Here is a 23057-nt window from a genome sequence, read left to right on the forward strand (position 1 = left end):
GAATATGACAGTATTTCTGGCATAAATGGCTGGAGCAGAGCGAGTGGCCTTAACTCTGCTCATCCTGACGGTCCTGTGGCATCAACCCAGCTTTTGTTGGTCCACGGATGTGTAGCCTGCCGCAGAGGAACTTTAGCAAAATACAGATTTCATGATGTTGCTGCAACACCTTAGCCTGCAGCTATCTGGTTTCTTACACACACACACACACACACACACACACACACACACACACAAACGTAACTAGGGAGCACTGGGTTGCATAGAGGTGGTTGCTAAGCAACAAGCATCCGCTGGCTGTTATACATGGAGAAGCTCAAACATTCAGTAAAATATACACACTCACTCTCACACACACACACACACACACACACGTCCTCTGAGGGAAGAAATCTTCGATATAGAAGATAGCTGACGGCTGTACCCAGATCAGCTGAGCTCCATGCGGTGGAGTACGCCCAGTGCATTTCCTCAGTTAACTCATTAATTACACCATCTCTCTTCACTGTCGGCTCAGATGGACTGCTGGCGGTAAACACGCTAATTGTGCATTTAACGTCTCTCACGGCCTGATTTCCCAGAGAGCCCTGTGTTAATCAAAGAAGCGTAAAAGGGGGCATTATGGCATTTAAAGCAGAAGGCAGTGCAGTTATAATCATAAACACATTAGTGCAACCCACCCAGACAGTAAGGACAAACAGCAGCAGTCAGGTTTTCAGTCAAATGCTTATATTAAAAAGCTGAATCTCAGAAGTGTGCTTCCATTTGTGAAGTGTTGGAAACCTCCTGTAACTGTTCCTGCAACAGATTGATTAGTGGATGTAAAATGGCATTTTATAGAGCACAGTTCCATCTCATTTACCAACCAGCAGTGGGTGGGACACTGAGTGGAATAAAATATGCATAGTATATTAAAAATGTTTGGAATACATTAATGGAGGAAAACGATAAGTAAGACTCCATTACTTCCCTTTTCCAGGGCCTCGTCAGCGCTATCCAGTGAAGGAGACTCATGGTAACATTGTACAAAAGAAAAGAAAAAAAAGCACCAATACAGAAAATAAATATCCAATTTAGTGAAGAAAATCAAGGAATGAAATCGACATAACCTGAACCTTTTTGTACCAGTTACACAAACACGGTTCTGTACCGTTACTTTTCTTTGACGCAGTTTACGTTGTGTTAAATACAGTAGTTTAAGGCTACTTGATGATCAATAATGCTAACATGGCTGGGTGAAGGCTGCTGTCCATTCCATTCACTCTGGGTCATCCGTCATCTAAAAATAATGCGTGAGAGCTACTAAATAAACGTCCACACATAGAGTAAGTAGTTCTGTATCCATGTATCCATCCACACATAGAGTAAGTAGTTCTGTATCCATACACACACAGAGTAAGTAGTTCTGTATCCATGTATCCATCCACACACACACATAGAGTAAGTAGTTCTGTATACATGTATACATACACATATAGAGTAAGTCGTTCTGTATCCATACACACATAGAGTAAGTAGTTCTGTATCCATACACACATAGAGTAAGTCGTTCTGTATCCATCCACACATAGAGTAAGTAGTTCTGTATCCATACACACATAGAGTAAGTAGTTCTGTATCCATACACACATAGAGTAAGTAGTTCTGTATCCATGTATCCATCCACACATGGAGTAAGAAGTTCTGTATTCATGTATCCATCCACATGGAGTAAGAAGTTCTGTATTCATGCATCCATCCACACATAGCGTAAGTAGTTCTGTATCCATACACACATAGCGTAAGTAGTTCTGTATCCATCCACATATAGAGTAAGCCCACAGTAAAATAATGTAGGTGGGATGTGGTTTGGCATTGTTTGGTTTTGTTAAACTTCCAACAGTCAGTTTCGGAAAAGGTTTACTCATGATGGTTCTTTCTTTTTTACATTGATTAAGTCAGTGACAGACCAATTAATCTATCGGCAGATTAACGTTCTCCCTGAGTGCCTATAAACAGGGATTGGCCTGACGCCTGCACTCATGAGGCCAATAAACAAATGAGCTTGATGTGTTTTCACTCTGTAGCACAATTCATACACAACATGATTCAAAAAGTGTCACAGAGCATCGAATACACAGGAAATGGTATAAAGGGAAACTATAAAGCCTACTATGCTTCAGGCTTTCCCTCAACAACTTCCGTCTTGCTGCTGATTGTTGTTACGGATGTGGGTGAACATCAGTTCCAAGCCGATTGTGCTTTGCAGTGTTTTTACTGTGTTATTGAACTTCCAGGCACTTTCTAAATAAATCCTGGAGTCTGAGAGCAATCTCCTCTAAAATGGGAGGAGAATAAAAACAACTATTTGTCACGTCTTGCCTCCTCCCCTTTCTGTGAATTGTGTTACTCTGATGGCATACGTAACAATATGTACGTACTCACTCACAACTATGCAGCCGGTGCATTCTGCTCGTTGTCACAGCGATTCCCTGTCACTAAACACATACTTTTAAATTTCGGAAATTACGACGTAACTCCGAATAGTAGGTAAACAACTACGTCGCTGTCATGACAACCACCTGTAATTTTTATTTATATAGCGCTAGATCATACCAGGGAGAGACAGAAGCCAACTTGACCCACTAGAGCACTGGCTTCCTTGCGATGGAGGCAAGGAAAAACTTCACTTTAACAGGCAGAAACCTTGAACAGAACCTAAGGCTCATAGTGGGTGGCCATCTGTCTGACCGGCTGGGTGGAGAGAGAGAGAAAAGGAGCAGAAAAAAACACAATGTATTTAAACTATATCCAGTGATGTACAACATATAAGCTGCTGAGCAAACCACTGACTAAAGAGCTGCTGCATAAAGCAGGGCGATGGACAGAAGGACCTGCAGACTGAGAGACAAAGAGGAACAAACAGAGGGAGAGAGAGGAAGTAGCGACATTTATTTATAAAATGTGAATAACCAGATAGAGAGGGAGGAGCTCAGTGTGTCATGATGATAAGCCACCAGTGCTGGCCTATGACAGCATATTGATTATTGTATTGATTAACTATAAGCTTTGTTAAAAAAGGAAAGTCTTTAGTCTCCTCTTGAACATAGAGATGGTGTCTGTCTCAGGAACCAAAACAGGAAGCTGATTCCACAATAAAGGAGCTTGATAACTGAAAACTCCTTCCACACGTAACTGCATACATTCATTGTTAAACGCATTCATAAGCATGCCAAAACCAATCAGCAGCGTAGTTCCCTAAACCCTGTCCAATCAGAACGCTCCTGTCTTGTCTCTTGTCGTCCCTTTCACAAAACATGAAGCATGGCGTCAGGCTCGTTCGTGTGGACCAACAAGAAAGCAGAATTGCTCTTAAACTTAGTTTTGGAATATAAAGTCAACAAGTTAGCAACAAGCGTTACGTTTTGAAGTCATCCTTGATGTTTCTGAATGTAAACGCAGGCCACACACAGATGACGTCTCAGCAGTTTTCGTCGCGGCATTGAAGTTTCTAAAGTTAAAACTCCGTTTTCAGGCGTCCAGACGCAGAGTTTTCAAAAATCTTCACTTTGGCCAGAGTATGAATGAAGCATCTCTGCGTAAACGTGTGTGTTTTTGTCTTTGTGTTGATGTTTGTATTTGTGTGCACAACAGTTGGCAAAGTGCTCAAGAGAGGATGATGAGTGGTGATTAGCGTTGTGCTACAAATCCATATTTGCTCAGCAGCACACACACTCACACACACACACACAAACACACTCACACACTACCAGGAAAACAGGGAGTGGTGTGATTGGATTAGCGAGGAGAGTCAAATCGGATGCAGGACCAGGAGAAAACGACGGAGATGGATAAAGAGGGAAAGTAAAAAGTGGGACAGAAAACAATACAGGAAGTGATTATGAGGAAATCCAATCAATACAGGCAGAGTATAATAGGCTGTTGTCAAATTATTGTATTTCAATATTGTGATTTCCAACATGACCATTGAAACCAATCAGTGAGTCTGTAGACGAAGTGAAGCAGTAACCGTGGAGATAAGATAAGCTGAATACAGCACAGATATGAGAGGTCAAATGGGGCATCTTGCAGACCTCATTCTGCTCGGACTGACCTACATATGAGAGTGAGAGGAGCAGAGGTGGCATTGAGAGTCCCCTCAACTCCTCAGATGGCCTCCATCCAAACAAAACATGATGCTTTCACTTGCCAAGGACATAAGTTGCCTGTCCTTCATTCATCGTTATAATGTGTCCTATTCAGCATCCATCCGTCATCTCTGGTAATCTGCCAATTCAATGAGCAGAAAACATCTTTGATGGGCTTTTTTGTCTGGATAATAACAAATCCTGAAAACAGAAATAGTCACGAAAATGTCTCTGTTACAGAAATAATGAGTCCGATGAGACGTCTCCATGCCAACCACAGCAAAACAGAGACCTGACACAAACAAAGGAATGAGAGCTGTTTTTTTTTATCATATCCAAACGAAGCAGAGCCGAGCGTCAAGCACATCGAAGTCCTATAGCTCTGTTTATGACGAGAATTCAACTTCTAATTGCTTGTATCCTAACTAAATATGGATCAAATCTCTCCTACCTAAGGTTTGAATAGAGCTCAAACCCAAAGAAAACTTTGCTTCCACCACAGATGACAGAAAAATAGAAAACCTGAATTGATTGTGTTGGACTGGAAGCATTACAATTGCCAGAGTAAGAGGTGCAATACCGTGTTACCTAGCAACAGCTTCCTCACTCAAGGCTATCTGCTGGATGGGACCCATTAGTCAGAACCACACAGAGATTGAGATGCACGTGTTTTCCTGAGAGCACGCAAGAAAAAGTCTGTTGTGTTCTGCTGCTGTTCTTTGTAACAGACTTTTCCTTTGTTAGCCAGGGTTAAAGCGTTTCCACCCGGCTACTTCCTGGTTCAAATCACGACACTGTGACATTTTATCAGGAGCAAATGGAGACTGGAGACACATGGCGATGTGAAGCTTATCTGGTGATGTGACATAGTAATATAATGCTGATATCACGCTGATGTCAGGATGTGTGCTAGCGGTGGTCCAATGTCCATTCCGTGATGCCTTGATTGACTGTGACCCACACAAAAGTCATGCGTCTGTTGCTACGCTGCAAAATCTGTCTGCAGATCTCAGATTAAATCTGAACAGTATTCACGGTTGTTGCTGGAGTCTAAGCTACATTTTGTTTTTGTCCTCTCTCTCTCTCTCTCTTAGGTTCTGTCCAAGGTTTCTGCCTGTTAAAGGGAAGTTTTTCCTTGCCTCCGTTGCCAAAGTGCTTGCTCTTGTGGGTCATTTTGGGTTCTGTCTTTTCCTGCTAATCCTGTAAAGTGCCTTAAGATGAATTGAATTAAGTAAAGTGTATTTATATAGCACTTTTCACAGACAGGAGAAGTCACAAAGTGCTTCACAAAAAAACAATAAAATACAGATACAATAAACCACAAATAAAATATAAATAAAAACACAGATACAATTGCAATCACCGAAGGTATAAGTTAAAATAACAAGGATTTCATAAAATAAATGCTTGGAGGAACAAGTGGGTTTTAAGATGACTCTTAAAATCATCAATAGAGTCCACAGAGCGTAAGGAGAGAGGAAGTACTTCAGTTCTATCTAAGTGTAACTGCAGGGAGTTTTCACCCAACCATTGCTTTATTTGCACAATTTAATATACAGTTCAATGTCTGTGTCTCAGAGGCATTAAATGAGCAATAGCTGGATATCGTCTGCAAACAGGTGGTAAGAAACACCATTAAACTCCTGGATTAACTTTCCCAGGGTTAACAAAACCGGGCTCAAAACAGAGCCCTGGGTTACTCCACACAACAAGTCAGCATGGTCAGACAGGATCTGGTTTGCAGAGACACTAAAATTCCGACCTGACAGATAGGACAAGAACCATGCCAGGACTGAACCTGACATTCTGACCAGGTCAGAATCAGCAGACATCATAATGTTGCTAGACACCTTGAGCAAGGCTGTTTCAGTGGAATGATGCCTGTGGAAACCGGACTGAAGACGGCCGTTGTCCATGGACCACTTTCTCCAAGACTTTGGAGGGAAATGGAAGTTTTGAAATAGGATGTACATTTTGGGAATCCCCTGGATCCAGATGTTTTTTTTTGTTTGAGGAGAGGTTCCACAAAAGCATGTTTAAATGAACTGGGAAAGACACCATCCAAAAGTAAAGGATTAATCAGTTTAGTAAACTAGGGGCTAATAACATCAAATACTTTTAAAAGCAGCCTACAAGTTAGAGCATCTGAAGGGCAGAATGACGGTTTCAGTCTGGTTACCAGAGCTGAGATATCGGTCCGAGTTACAGGGTTAAAAGAGGACCACTTATGGGGTACAGGTTCCATGGCAACCGGGTTATAACATGACGGTATCGGAATTTTGTCCTTGATGTCATGAATTTTGCCAAAAAAACTTTAAAAATTCATTGCAGCCACCTTTGCAAAACACAGGAGGAGCAGCAGGACAAACAAGGAGCTGATAGCGTCAAACAGCCCTGGGGATTTTTCTTACGGAAATAGTCCATTCCGACAATCTTTATCATATCATTAAGAGAAGACAAAAGTTCCCTGAGGTGCAATCTATGGATGGATCATGTTTAATTCTTGCACCCAAACGAGACACAAATACATCCTGATGGATTTTCTGCCCCTGTTCCTCATCCTAGATGGATTTTCACTCTGCATCTCTGCCTGGATGCCTGCAGAAATGCCAAACAAAACCAAGTTCAAGTGCAGACAGAGATGCCACGTCCAATCCCTGTATGCTTAACGCAGCAAGACACAGATGGCATGACGACACCCACACAGACAGGCAAACAGAGATTTCTAGAGGACCATAACAAGCCCTCGGGACAGTCACATGGCTCAGTGATCAATAGAGACCATGTGTCTGCTGTATAAAGATCCTTTTATCTGTCTCGCTGCTTTTACTGCCCTCACACTGTTTCCTTCCTGATACCCCTTCCTCCCTCACCACCGAGTTCTTGCCTGTTACTTCAATTCACTCTCTGTCTGATTATCATCTTAATTCTAATTTCAATAAAATAGTTCCTCTTGACTTGATTCCTGCAAACTCTCTCTTGCAGCTAAATACAAAGAGTCTCTCTCTCTCTCTCTCTCTCTCTCTCTCTGCCAGCTACCAATTTCTTAGTGTTGCAGATTAGGTACGGTAATAAATTGTTCGAGGCAACTGAATAATTGACGGTAAATCTGGGGCAGTGTGCACTAAACCACCCCAGAATAGGATTGCTGATTCTACAATACTCTGTACTTCATTCATAAGTACGAGAAAGTAAGGAGTGAGGTTTTCTGTTAAGACAGCACTTCTGTTCTTCAGCGACTGATGAACACTCTGACTTATCGCCCACTATGAGTTCAGGGCCACACATTATGCAACATTTCTGTGTGTAAATGTCATTTTGACAACAAACAGCATAATTTGGTTTGCATTTTACATGTTTTGCATACATTTGATGCAATAATATAAATGCAATGTGTATGTGTTTGAGCCTGAGAAACAGCAGAGCAACACAAAGTGGCATCAGTTGTGTTAACATAATTCAATTTAACCTATATTTAGAATCAGTTTGTTGCTACTACAGGCAAAATCCATGAGAGGTATTGGGAGATACTGTAAATGAAAACGGAAGCACCGGCTTTCAAGAGCTGAGTATCAGTAAATGGGAAAAATGCGAAGCCAACAGAAAAATAAAATGTTCAGAGACAGCAGATCACATTGTAACTGACAATAGTGTCATTTTGAGAGGTATAGCGGGATTAAAGAATGCTGGGCTGGATAATGTTAACCATAATTAAGCTAATTTAATTCGTTAAATGAGCTTACCGATACTGGTATAATACTATAGGTTTGTGTTTGCTCAACTAGATTCGTATTAGACAACTTTGAGATAAATACAGATGATGGGGTTAAATAGGAAGTGAATGGACCATGGAAGATATAAATCATGATCTAACACATTTAAATATCCCTGTCTGGAACGGGACATTGATTTGGTATTGCTGCTGGCTGCTTTCTTTAGAAACCAGACGTGAGTGTGAGGAATGTCCCAGCCTCCGCACTGCTCTATCCAATCTGAGCCAAATCTGAAACCGAACCTCCTCAGGGTCTCCGGCATCTCACGTTGTAGGTCAGACGGACGGCTCCTCAAGGTCATCAGGACAGACACACACAAGAGGGACTCCTCATTTTACATTAGCATGAAGGGAACTTGACCATTCGTCGATGTTAAAAACCAAAGCTATCACAAATCCATGGAGAGTCAGCAGTCAGGAGGATTCATCTTCTGGGGACCATGAATTCCTGTATTTAAATTTTTTGGCAACCGATTCTATCGCTGTCCAAAGATTTCAGCCTCGGTTAGCAGCGGAGCCTCAAACACTGATATCCATAGAGCCACAGGCTTCACACGGCGAGAAGCCGAAACTGTGCCCCTTTCAACCCCTCATGTTAGCATTGTCTTCTTCTTCTTGCTGTTATTCATCACCAATCAATAGCTCTTCTAGCTGACTCTCCCCCTATTATAACCTAACAGCGTGGGCTCAGACTGTAAAGGGATAACATGATGGCTGACTACATTTAGGCCGTGAGAAAGGAGAGGGGGGGGGGGGTTGAAATGGAGAAATACAAAAAGATGGGACAAACAAACGGAGACATAAAAAAGATCTACGACCTTTAACATAAAACTAGTTAGCCTTGGGGAGTTAATGAAGCAGAGCAAGGTAGGTGTGTGTGTGTGTGTGTGTGCGTGTGTGTGTGTGTGTGCGTGTGTGTGTAGGGGAGGGGGTCTGTTGCCTATTCATTATAGTAATCACTGTGCTGACCTGGGGTCTGTACTTGCAGCACAATTCATAGTGAAGTTTCTCACAAAAACTAGACGACGAGAGAAAACACTGGCACACACTCGGGACACAGCCAGCGCAGATCAGAGCGCAAATCCTATTACAGCTCAGAAACCATGCTAGCTGCAAGCTGTGTGTGTGCGTGCGTGCTTGTGTGTGCTTGTGTGTTTGTACAAAGATGAGACTGCTCACTACTCTGTGTCTATGATTATAGTTCGGATCAATTACCAAGTAGTAAATGACCCGTGCCTCTTTTCTCACATAATTATCAGATACAAAGCCCAGAACGTGCGCTCGGGAGGGAATGTCTTCACATATTGATTCTTCAAATACATAAAATTCTTTATAATTGCACCTCGGTAGTTGAGCAGGTAGTTAAACTTTAATCAAGTCAACAGCGTGTGACAGGAAAATGTAATGCTTTCCAAAGTGAGCCATTAAGTCTGATGATGGTGTGTACCTGATTCATGACCCACATTATGAAATATATAATAGTTAATACGTTTTAAAAAACGCTTTGCATCCTGCTGCAGCTGGATAACAGAAGTATTTTGTGGATTTTTGTTTCTACACCCAAAAAACTGCAAAATTAGACCATCCAGTCAATCCTGCATAGATCTGTAAGCAACTATTGAAACATGTCTGGCAGCACTCTTTTTTATCTGTGACGTCACAGGGGGGGGGGGGGGGGCGTTCACAAGATGTTGTGTGCACTCTCCCCGTGTCTCCACTTTGCACGTCCATGCTCTACTTGTGGCTCGTGAGTGAGTGGTGAAGAAGAAGAAGTAGAAGGCGAAGCATCTGTTTGTTATTTTGACCAAAGACTGTCACAAATATTCCATGTAGGTGTTTGGGAACTGCATTAACTTGTGGGACAAAGTTATAATATGTGATCTTTAAGACCACGGACATGTAAATATGTATTAATTGATTAAATATATCCATGTAATTATTATACATTCATCATAATAGTGATTTATAGACTGATGAGTGTTGGATTTCTCCTTTTTCTTCAACTCCCATTGAGGTCTGCCCCAAACACGACTCATCCGCGTCACCTGTGCTGCTGAGGACACCTGCTGCTCATCTCCTCACCAGTCCCACCTTCCAGCATTTCTTTTTGTATACCTCTTGTATTTTGACCCTGCCTGCTCCTTATCGGTACGAGTGCCTGTTGGACTGATCATCTGGTTTCTGTCTGTAATAACCAATGCTTATTGGACTTACCCCTGTTGTCGTGTTCTTGGGTCAACACCTTCACCTGACCTGACTCTTCAGAACTTCTCCTTCTCCTCTAACTCACCTCCTACCCGTGGGGAGTACCCACTAACAATATTCAACACAACACCCTCAATCTCCAGCTTCAAACTCATCAGTCTATCCAACACTCGATTCACCTCGAGAACACTCTGAACAAACTCTTCCTTAAATATAACTCCTCCTCCATTCCTCTTTGCATCTGCTCCATTATAAAACAACTTGAATCCTGCTCCTCAGCTTCTAGCCTTGCTTCCTTTCCACCTGGTCTCCTGGGGACAGAACACATCAACCTTTCTCCTCATCATCATGTCCACAGGCTCTCTAGCTTTTCCCATCATCGTCACAACATTTAAAGTCCCTACTCTCAGTCGTAAACTCTTCCATTCCTTCATCTCCTGCGTGCCATATTCTACATATGGAGCTGTCCAGTGCTGAAGATCACCTTTAGGATCAGCACTGGACAGCTCCATATGTAGCCGACTACCTATGGAGCTGTCCAGTGCTGATCCTGAGCTCCATATGTAGCCGGGATCAACATATCAGCACATGCTGGAAAAAAAAAAGTTCAAATAACTTTCAATAGTCAACGCCAGCAGATTATTAATTTCCTGACTGCAGCGTGTTGCTATTGTTATTGTCGTGTTGCTGAATTTTTCCGTTTGATCAGTTCACTACTTAAGTTACAAACATTGCATATTATATTGTATCGTTGTAAAAATATATGAATAGATTATTGCTGTTATTATAACATAAATCCTTTCAATTGATCAGGTTAAGAAAACAACACTACTCCATTGATCAATATTCAAGTAAATAATATTAAATAATAAATAAAGAAAAATATCATCCGACACAAGTTATGGCATTTACTTCATTCAAAACTTTTGTCACAGTTGAGAGGGGCAGAACTGCAGTACAACCAACAAATGTGGGCTGTTAAGAACATGTGACAGATGCAGCATTTTACAAAAACAAATGTCTGCACACAGCACTCGGCGGCCACAAAAAATGACTTGGAGGGCCACATTTGGCCCCCGGGCCTTGATAATGACACATATGATATAAGATGATGCAGGAACATAAAATAGTTAAAACACAATCTAGCTGCCTGCTTTATGCTTCAAAGAGGAGAGGTGATTACATAACAGCAGAATGAGAAAGCAGATGAATGACGGCATTGAGTAATAATAATTGACCTGAATTTGTTTAAATAAAAATAACTACTTGGCTTGAAAACAAAATGTGTCAGAATGAACAGCAAATGTAGAGCAGGCCAAACTTTGAATTGCAAAGTGTGCCTCCTTCTCCAGAGTGTAAATGTCAGGTTGCTAACAGAGGACGCCCTGGGTGGGAGCAGTGAGATCCTGTACGGATCTACTCCTGTGCAGGGCTATATTTGTCTGACTGCTGGGAAATAAGGACACAACTGAATGGAAGACTGAGGGGGGGGGGGGGAGGGAGCAGGAATGGAAGAAGAGATGGATGATAAATGAGAGGTAGAAGTACAGATGAGTGCAGCATGATAGAGCCGCTCAGTTCAGATATTTTACTGAAGCTGTGATGTGTCATACAACTGTCAATAAATTATTACATGGAGCATTGTAAGACTTTCATTATTGAGTGGGTGGACGTTCTCTTTTTTAAAAGCTCTATTTAATGTGGAAACTATTACCGGTAGTAAATTGAGATGATATGAGGCTTTCATGAGCCTCAAATATCCAAAGGTTCACACAGTAAATCTAAGATTAGTGCGCAGAAATATAAGTGAAGGAGGGATGAACAGATGTGAGTAAAAGAAGGCTGCAACAATTTTGTCAATGCTACGTAAGCTAACTTGGCTGTAATATTTAATTGCCATTAGCAAAAAAACAATTGTGGGAAAAAAAGAGCTTATTTTCGCTCATTGTCTTAGAATGGGGTGTTGAAATGCTCTGATTGTAACGTTCCCAGTGTAGCTGATTTAAGGAAAGAAGGATGAAAAGTGGAATTCAAAACAGGATAGCATTGTTACCTCTATAACACATTTGGTCATCCAACATATCCTTCCAATGATGGGGTCCCTGATTTGCCATTTTCGTTTGAATTGATAACATGCTAATATTTGCGAAATATCACAAATTACATTTGTGAAGGAAGGAGGCAAACATATAACAATTGTTGGGTTTTGCAGTAACAAAAAAGGCACTGCCAACAAATGAAAAGTAAGAAGATGTTTTGGACAGATAAATAGACTAATAAGACAGTGGTGAATGGAAATAAAGGCATGTCTCTAATGACAAAAAAAGTCAACAGTTTGATCTGCTTCTCTGAACATTTGTTTAACACTGATCTCTGGATCCTTGACTTCTTCACACACAGAGACATCCATTACAGAGTAAGGGGATAGATTTACAGTCACAGGAAGCCAATCCCACCGACAGAAAACCGCCAACCCTCCCTCGTCTGAACCTGATCTCACAGAAGTCTCAGGATGCTGCTCTCCCGCTCCACATCCATTAGCAGTTTCTCTCTGGTCCACACGGTCAGTTCAAAAATAGTTGCAGATGTCCTTTAAATGTGCTAACGGGTTTAGTGTCCACCTTTAGTGTAGACCCCAACCATGTCGATTGTAACCAACCTGCAACTTGATTGTAATTGTCCTCCTCCATGAGATAAAATGAACATTAGTGTTGCAGGATTTTCCTTTCTAAGATGTTTGTAGAGCTGTAATGATAAATATGTTGTTGTAATACCACAGGGTGGGGCAGAACTGGAAACTAGAGGTGTTTTAGTGCTTTTACAGTGAAACATCTGCGTTGCCACAGCCCTTATTCAGAGTTCAGAGCACAATCAACCCATCTGGAATGAAATGAATGATTATTGAATAAACCCATGTTTTAATTCTAAATGTTTGTTGTTAATTATTACCTCCACCAAGATGGTGATGTTTATCCAGTGTTGCTTTATTTGCCCATTAGCAGACTTTTAGCAGTCAACGGGTATGACTCAATACTGTGGGATTATAGCATAATCCCATGCAACAACACGGTGGAGGGTAAAAACATCTGACTGGACCCAGTGGTGCTGATCTTTTCCTGGGCCAGCACAGCATGCTTGTTGCCATGGAGATGACTCCACGAAGAAGGAAGTGGGAAAGTAAGAACAGGACAGTAATGAAAGAGAAGGAGAGGGATGGAAAAAGGTGGAATAAAACTGATGCCAGAACCAGGCATCATCATAAACACATACACATTCAGTGTTTCTGCACACACAAAAGCGCACAGAGCCAAACCCACAAGTCCTGCATGTGTTGGACAGCTGCGCACTACAGACCCATTAGCCAGAACATACAAACACATCGCCCCACTACTGCTCCCTCATTGGCTGATACATCTCAAAACATCCACCTCATTGGCTCAACGTAAAACACTGAAGTGGATGGATCAAAGGAGGCGAGTTCAGAGAGCAGGAAGTTGGTGAGATGCTTTACGAGGACACACATCTGCACAAAGGAGGACACATCAATTTAAGATAAACACGGCACAAACAGAAAGATGTTTTAGGCCTCCTTGCTCATTTGTACATTATATTTTAAAACAAAGGTCTCGTGTATAAATTATTTTCTGTATCTATTTAAAACTAAGATACAATACAAAAAAAAGAATCTGGTTTTGATTATGCTCTCAGTTCAGTTTTTCTGGTTATTTTATTTAACTTTAGTTTTATTACTTGTTTTTTTATTTTTTTTATTTTAAGAAAATGGGAATATTTGTTGTTTTACAAGCTGGGATAACAAGAACAGTTTATAAATGAGTTTTATTCCAAGCTCACCATTAACGAAGTATCAACAAATTATTTGACAAAAGTTTATTTTGCTCATGTTAAATCATTCTAACATAGCATCCATTTTCAAATGAAGCTTTACTAAGGTGGGTCATTTTATTTATTTACCTCAGTCATTGCTTTGGTGATTTTTTCACAATATATCCCCTTTAAGGCGCACGGCGGCCTCAAAGCAAGAAGGTTCAATTCCTTTCCGTGTGGACTTTGTATGTTCTCCCCGTGCCAGCGTGGGTTTTCTCCGGGTTCTACAGTTTCTCCCACCTCGAAAAACATGCAACGTAGGTGAACTGATCACTCCAAATTCTTCGTAGGTGTCTCTGTGTGATTCGCTGGTGACATGTCCGGGGTGTACCCCGACTCTCGCCCATTGTCAGCTGGGATAAGCTCAAGCAACACCTGTGACACACAAGGCCATTAAAGTGGTTGCAGACGAGACGATTGAGGTCTTCTCCTCTACAAGAAATTGAATGTTTGAACGGATGAGTGTTAGTCGTGATCGACATATGCTGAGATAATTTTAGTTTTTACCTGGAAAGGTTTGCACTGTAATGAAAGGATATGAAATGATAATCATAACTAATACTATTTGATTTTTTTAGAATGCAATGATTAATCAAATATTAAAAATACATGTGATACATGTGCTCAGGAAGTTTCATTTTTTTATTGCATTTTATACTTGTATCATTCTTTATTCCTTCATTTTTACAATGTCCCAGCCTATTTGCTGGCTAAGAGGGAAACACTATTCTTCTAGTCTTTTCAGGGACAGATCCTATTACAGACGCTGGACAATCCTTAAGATTCAAGATTCAAGATTCTTTATTGTCATTATGCTAACATTATAAAATTATGTGAAGGCCCACGGCTTAAGGCACACCAAAGAACATCAAACAAATTAAAAAATCTTTTAAAACAAGGAGATATATACACAGCAATGGAATCAAATAACAGTAGTGCAAAGCAGCAAGAGCAGCACAGCGGAACAAGACTCATCTGGATGACTGTTGTGTTGTTGGTAACCCTTCAGGGTCCTTTTCCACTCAAGCTTTATGTCATTCTCCCATCTTATCTTTCTACTGGAAAGGTTGAAATACAACACAAAGAGAGAATAGAGAGAGGGCAGCTATTGCTTTGGTGGAATTTTCCAGAATCCTTCTTTCCTGTTGTGAGCTCATGCAGTCCAAATCCTGGCCCAGTTCGACGTGACTACTTTCGCTCTCTGGTTCCCCGACAGCACACTGTCAGCCGGACTGATTCACCGGGCAGCAGAAAGAAACGGGAGTGTTGCCAGTAGAAAAAAGGAAACAGAGATAGATGGAGGCAGGTAGCATATAAGACAGGTCCTCAAAGAATTTATGATGGGTGCAACCACTCTATAAAATTCATCCTGCAGGATGTGACAACATGCACCTTTTCCATGTGATCTTCTACTTTTCTTCTAGCGTAAATTTCCCCCTAGATTTAAGCACAAGGAATAATCTGACATCTGTCTTGGTCTTCTCACCCATTAAAGGAGACGCTAATGAAGTAGTTTCATATTTATTCAGACATTAAGAATGAACCGGAACAATATTAGAAATTCCCTGTAAATCACTCATCTGGAGCCTCGAGATGTTATTTCTCCAAAACTAAAACTAATGATGTTTCACTCTGGTGCTAATCAGCAAGCAAGAGTGCCAGACCTCCACCAAGCAGCTCATTCCCCTCCTAACTGGATCTACACCGTCCACATGCTGATCTGGATCATCATCAAAAGGTTATAAATTGTTCTTGGTATCTTTGTACACCAACCATGAAAAGTAAAGGTTTTGGTGAGTAAATGGAATGCATGTTTTACAAGATAAGATTTTTTGAAAAAGCCTCCATTATAAGTAAATGGGAAAATCCGGATTTCTTTGTATCGCGACAGTATCCGCAATCTCAATCCAATCCGAATGGAATTCTGTGGTAAGATAGAGGCCCCCACTGTACATGACTGTGTAGAATTTCATAAACATGGTCTGATAATGACTCAAGATATTGAGGAATACATTTTGAAGCTCCATTGACTGCAATGTTAACAAAAAATTCAAAGTGATAGAGAATCCAGGATCTCTTCTGGATCATCACCAAAATTCGTCATCTGTTCCTGGACACATTCCCAACATTTCCTGAAAATTTCATCAAGATCCGTCCATAACCTTTTGAGTTATGTTTCTAACAGACAGACAGACAGACAGACAAACAGGCCGCCGCTGATTAGATAACCTCCTCCTCTGCAGAGGTAATACATTGGTAATAGCAGTAGCTCTGTTAACACCACCAAATGTTAATTTCAGCATGCTAACCTGCTCACAGCAGCAATGCTAACATGGATGGACCCAAAAAGACAGACAGATTTGATATTGTCCAGTCACCAGTCCTCTAATCATCTTCACCAGTCTACATGTATATATGAGCAGAGTTCATGCTTCCTGGAAAATAAATCTGGGCCAGCCCAGATATCTTGCTCCAAACCAGCAGGGGAGGGCTGGAGTCAAGAGGCTTTCATGGATGAATTATTTATGGGCTCGGTGAAGGGGCGGCTTTCATCCCCTGCCTCAGCCTCTGCTTTAAACATCACTGACACAACCAACAGACGTCCTCTGAAGACACAACCTCAAACAGTGGCGCAATAGCAAGTGGGATCATCCTCCAGGTTACACACACACACACTGTAGGCCAGGTTAATCATCTGTCCTACCGGTCTCTGACTGTATTCTCCTGTATGCATGTTTTGAAAGAAGCAGATATTTTGATGCTCCACAGGGTGACACGACTGCAAACAGCAGCGCTATTGGATAGTTTTTTTTTTTTATAGTGATCATGCAATCATTTTCCGAAGCAATTAACTCAAAATCTGTTTGCATTGAAATTTGAATGTTCTCACAAAAAAAAAGCCTGGAACAAGCAATGCCAAGATATCCATAAAATGGTAACTGAGAAAAAAGTAATTAAAAAAGAAAGAAAAAAAAGATGAAAAACTAGAAACATACAGACTTTACAGTCTACATTAAAGGAGGAGGTGCAGTGGAAAGCAGTGAGGAGACAGAGGACACTTTAAAGTGTAAGACAGAGAAATAACGCATGAACCAGATATCCCATGCAGAAAGGCAGAGACAACTTTAAAGCTCCAGATACTCTCACACACACACCTTCAAGTCTGTCAGTGCGTGACGCTTTGCCAAACAGTGGCTCTACTTTGTGTATCGTGGCCTGTTTTGTCAGTCATTTGCAGAGAAAGAGCTCCAGCATTCATTCAGAAGGTCCCAGAGCGACGCTGCCTGTATTTAATGAGGGTAGTTTCTCATGCAGGGGACAGTAGAACCTTGTCCGTACCTTGTTGATTTAAGTGGAATGGTCGAGCATAATTTCCTGTCTTTTTAAGCAGCTCATGCTTTCATTCAGAGCGGTGAGAATACCGTCAAAGTTACGAATTCAGGGTGTGAGTGGAAAACTCCTGCAAAGCAATGCAGAGGCGCCGGCCCACATGGACGGCTACCAGAGCGGATCGGGAGAGCAGCTGGCCTGAGAGAGAAGATCACACTGGGGGAAGTCAGCTACCTCCTTCTTGCAGAGGAAAAGAAAGAAAGTAACATCGAAATCTCTACTGGAGGATGAAAACACAGCAGTGCAAAGTATCCCTACCGCGAACATCACCGAGACCAATCAGCTGATATATGCATGCAGCAGCATCAGTAATCCTCGAGACGCTTGGCTACAGGATGAGCAGCATGAGCAGCAGGAAGGAGCTGGGACCTCCATGGAAAAGCAGGCTAGAGGCAAAACTCATGGCAACACGAACGCCCAATGGCTGGCAGCCTTACGGTCAGAGCATAGCAACATCCCACTGGGTAGTCTTTAAATACCTTACAGAAAAGAGCAATAAGGATCATCCACAAAGCTGGTTGTCAGAATCACACAAATCCATTATTTTTAAAGTCACAATTACTTAAGTTTACTGACATTGTTCAATACAAAAAAAAGCACAGGTAATGTTTAAAGCAAACAATTATTTGTTACCAGCAAATATACAACAATTGTTTAAAAATCATGAAGACTGCTACAATTTATGGAGAAAATGTAATTTAAAGGAACCAAGATTTAACCAGAAAACGTTTTTGTTTATCACCGTGTGGGGTGAGACTTCTAAGGGGATTTAGTGTGGAATTGATGCAAAGTACAAACATGAGGCAGTTTAAACTGCTGTATAAAAATATGATTTTCAAAAGGTATGAGGATGAGGGAGGTGTGGCCAATCACTAGTTGTTTTAGGGGCAAATATCAAGTTATTTTTTTTTTGGTTATTTCTATTTATTTATTTTTCCTTGCTTTGGTTAGTTCGGCTCGTCTCTTTTCTGAAGTTGTGTACTTTTGAGTTATCTTGCAAAGAGGCAGACAAACGCTGGCGATTACAGAACCTCCGCCTTGCCTCGCCGGAGGTAATAACAGAACTACAGCACCAGAAGCATCCTGGACACTTACAGTCCTATAAAGTCCATCCCATAATATAAATGCTCCAGCTCAAAAAGGGCAAAGAACAGGCTTTTTTCTGTCAGCAGACCAGCTGACTAGCAACCAGAGAGCAGTTAGCCGAAATGAAGACTCCTCCCTGCCGGCTCCTTTGTGGATGTGCACTAGTGTGGATGCAATCTCCTGCTCTACTCTGTGGAAATAAACACAGAGCGATGGGGGTGGGGGGGGGCAAAAGCATCCCTCCTGACACTCACACACACACACACACACACTCACACATCATCACTATACACCACGAACGGCAACAGAACCCTTTACAAATTAGCCTAGTTTAAGCTATCATGTATGTAACAACATGGGTAACAATAAGGTTTAGTGGTTACATTTACATTCCTCTTGTTTTGGGGGGGGGGGGGAATTGCCCAACACAAAACCGGTGCGTGTCAGGAAAAAGGTTGTGGACCCCTGCTGTAGGGGGTGCGAGTGAAGAAGAGCTACGGAGGGGCAACAGAGAAGAAGCTGGAGGTCCTGGCCAGCAGGTAAAGACAATGACAAACATTCCATAATTGTTTGATAAAAATCACATTACATAAATAGATTTGTGACAAATTTAAAATTCCATATGTAAAGTGACACTTTTGGAACGTATTACGGAGATCTTGCCCACTTTGAAACACTAAAATTTCTATCTAGTTAGCTAATTAGACTATTTTTAAGCACACGATGGAGCAGACAGTCATGGGCGTGGTAAAGCGGCTCACTGCCGCCCCCTATAGAGCAGACACCTTGGTACGTTCCACTTGCACCTCAGCACCTTTTCACGGTCTCATCTTCATCAGAAATTAAAGACAGCACAGCACGGTGGCGCAGTGGTGAGCGCTGTTGCCTCGCAGCAAGAAGGTCACAGATTCAAATCCTGGTGTGAGTGTGTGTGTGTGTGTGTGTCTCTGTGATGAACTGGCAGCTCGTCCAGGGTGAACCCCGCCTCTCGCTAACCGACAAAGCAGTTCAGAAGATGAATGGGTGAATGAATGCGTTCAGTTTGGCTGTGATCCACCGTCATTTTGTTGGACGTTACCTCGCTGCTAACAAGTATCTGGGGATTCCTAACATGTTCAGCTGCAACAGGAAACCCCAGCGTTAACATCCTAGACCTTTAAACCATGAGAGGATTATTATTAGTACACTTCGGGACAAAAGCCTGAGTGGATTTGTGTATCGCAACAGATGCACACACACACACACACACACACACACACTCACAGATGACAGGTATATAGATAGATAAGTACAAACACTGACGGCTGTTACAACTGAAGCACACAGCGTTTATGATCAAACGGAGGATAATGCCTGACCCCGATGCTGCGTTTAAATACCCACGATGAAGCTAGATGCGCTTCAAACCACGTAAGTGCGCTGTTAAAGGAAAGCCTCAGGACAGAACCATTAAAGGTTGGTCAGCCAAGACAATATGTGAAGCTCATTGAGTGGTGACGGCTGCTGTGTCGTTAGATGCCAGAGGATTGATTGATCACACATCATGTCTGTCTGCATGATGCTGGTTAAAGACGAGCAAGCAGGATGCAGATCACCTCATGCTAATTTACAAGCAACAGCAAAGGTAGCATGTTTATGTATTCACATTTTCAATATTTGATCTATTCATTTTGCGGTTTTCTTCAGCCTCTATTTATTCCGGGGGGGTGGGGGGATGAGAAAACAAACTAAGCTCGAGTGACAGCAGGGAGCTTTGGCGGAGGTTTCGACCGATGACTAATTACAAGGGAAGTCACTCTCCCGCCGAAAACAACAACTCTATTCAGCCTGGCGAACAGAACACATTTTACTGAACCCTTTTGATCTAACATCAGCGCCTATTGCTTGTCCATTTTCAGTCCGAGAACATGACGTAAGGATACTTCTGAGGAGCCTAAATGGTCTGCAATATTGTGCTTTCAAACTTGCTCCTGATTTCACAGATCTTTACAACTGGTCAGTTGTAAAGACACAAATTGTTCCAGGTTGCTTTAAATCTGCTGTAATTGTACCAATAAATCTAACCCAAACTGTTTAAATGACTACAGGCCAGTGGCCTGAACATCGGTCAGTTGAATTGAATTAAAAAGTACACTTATGTGTGTAATTTAGAATTATTAAACATCTGTATTCTCTTTTCTTCCATACAGCAAATCTCAGCCCCGTACTGATGGCTGTTTGATAATGTATTGCGATACTTGATACAGAAAGGATTCTTGTATACTTACATTTAATCTATATATTAATTTTTTTATACACTGTGAGGCTTCACAGTGTATAAAAAAATTAATAAGAATTAAAAAGAAACGCGCTGCTGCAGCTGTGGTCCAGAGCAAACTGTTGCACATACTGTACATTGAGTACTTGCGTATCTCTTTCAGTTCAAATACCACAGGTTGCCACGACAACACATCATTTATTTATTTCTTTGCTGTTGGCATATCGCTGTGCACAGATGTGCTCATGTTAGAGCTATTGATGCAGATCACTGTAATTATGTCAACAGTCGAAATAATCAAAGCTGGTCAGAAGGGGGGGAAAAACTGATTTAAATAAAGAGGAAACAAACACAGCCTAAAGCGATGTTCTAATCTGCTCCGTGACATCATAGTAATCTGTGATATTCCCACAGATATAACCCGAAGCTCTTCTACTCTGGACTCTGCTTTTTCTCATGCAGGTGATTGTAACATAATTTCATCTCCCAGCATGCACCACACCCCACCGGTCCCTCCGAACCGTTCTACACCTGTTTTGCTTTCCGTACCGATCGCAGCCGTACTCTGATTGGCTGTGGCCACCCCAGGCACACCTGACGCTCCTTTGATTCTCTGCTTCCTCTGCTTTCCTTGTCAGATCATTTCCTCCTCTTCCTCGTGCCATGCTGATTCACGCCGCCTCGTCCCAGCTCTTGTCTCTGCTTTTTGAGGTCCCCTTATATTAGTCCATAACAATCTGCTCCTTAACAAGTTAGCATCGTGACGCTTTCTGTGCAGCTGGATTTTCTTCCATTCCGGCAGATTAATTTGACAATTAGACCTATAAATATGTTTAAAGAGAACCAGATCAATACAAGTTTAATAAGTAGACATCAAATCTATTTTTCCTCCCGATCCGATCTTATTCATATTCAATCTTATTGTTTTCTTCATGCCCAGAATATGAATAACGCTCTGAATTTGCCGCATAATTAAAAATCAACTCATCAAAGCCATCATTTTGTTCAATTATTCGTCAGCAACAGCGGCTCATTGAATTCAAACGAGGCCCACTTGCTGCTCGGAGCCTGTCCAGAGTGAGCGCCAGGTCAGACGCTGCCAACCTTCCAGAACTGACCGTGAGGAGAGTGTGATGCCTGGACCCGAGCTCATCCAGCGACCCGCTGGGAATCTTTGTGTATTTTTAATGTCATTTTCCCACTGTGTATGAAAATTCTTAACCGTTTGCAGAAATTGTACTTCATATACTGCCATCCATCCCGATTACCAGCCGGTTATTTATCAGTGAAGTATCAGAAGTGCAGCGAGTGCTCCTCCACAGAATGATCCATCCGCAGCTCGCTCTGTGTTGCCCACACATTGAAGTGGGCTGTGGAAGCGGTGGAAGCTACATCGCCTGCAGACAAGTCATAATTAGAAGAGCACAGTTCTACAGAAGAGAGTAGCGCTTTTACTACACGCGCACACGCACACACACACACACACACACACATGCATGGGACTCAATCTCTGGATGTCCTTGTGTTGCATTTGTCACTGAAGGTGAACCTTCATAAGGCTGCTAGCAAAAGGTCACACAGTGGCCCCATTCAACATAAGAGCCCCCCTGATTCATCCCAGCCCCCCCCCCCTGATTCATCCCAGCCTCTCCCACTCTCCTGCAGTGCACTCAGGTGGGGGGGTCTCCAGCCCACCAACAATCCTCTCTGAAATCCTCCGCTGCATCGTCTCCCTTTCTCCCATCCATTCTCACCCACCCTCTAGCTCAGAGGAAAAACACGCAATACTATAAAGTGTATGCACATGCAGATATCACCATTATATTAGCATATATTAGCATATATTAGCAGCAATACAGCAGACATGTTGGTCGCACTAGAAACGCATTTTGACGGGACGGACTCTCTTACTCGCTTTCCCCGGCCGCGGCCTTTGCAGCAGCTTCTGCACGGCGAGCAGGTCCTCGGTCTTCACCGCCTGCAGCAGCTCCTGGTCCTTCCCCATCTTCCGCTGTGAGCCGCGCTACTCCCGCAGCATCCTCCGACACGCAGAGCGTGCGTGTACCGCGGCCGACAGCGGCCTGTGCCCGCCCCCCCTGGTCCCCTGGTCCCCTGGTCCCCGACTGACTGAGACCCGAGAGCGCGCGTAAAGATGGGAGACACTGAGAGGAGGGGGGGGCAGACAGCCTGGGATTAGAGGGGGTGCTCTCGCGTTCCCCCTGCTACGGCGCCACGGGATGGGGGGGGGGAGGACCGTGCGCTCTGGGCCGCTCCAGATTCCAGCGCCGGCGTCGCGTGCGTGGCGTTTTGACGGCTGAGATGATGAAAGGGCGCC

General features: G+C 42.4%; 1 protein-coding gene across 1 annotated transcript in view; it reads right to left on the reverse strand.

The window, feature by feature from the left end:
- Positions 1-22727, reverse strand: part of caskin1 (CASK interacting protein 1) — a 54198-nt gene extending 31471 nt beyond the window's left edge. Inside the window, exon 1 of the mRNA XM_068749863.1 lies at positions 22634-22727. Coding sequence (XP_068605964.1) covers positions 22634-22727 — 94 coding nt within the window. The remainder of the gene's footprint in view (positions 1-22633) is intronic.
- Positions 22728-23057: the final 330 nt, after the last annotated feature.

The sequence above is a fragment of the Brachionichthys hirsutus genome, chromosome 16, assembly GCF_040956055.1.
Source record: "Brachionichthys hirsutus isolate HB-005 chromosome 16, CSIRO-AGI_Bhir_v1, whole genome shotgun sequence".
Lineage (NCBI taxonomy): Eukaryota > Metazoa > Chordata > Actinopteri > Lophiiformes > Brachionichthyidae > Brachionichthys > Brachionichthys hirsutus.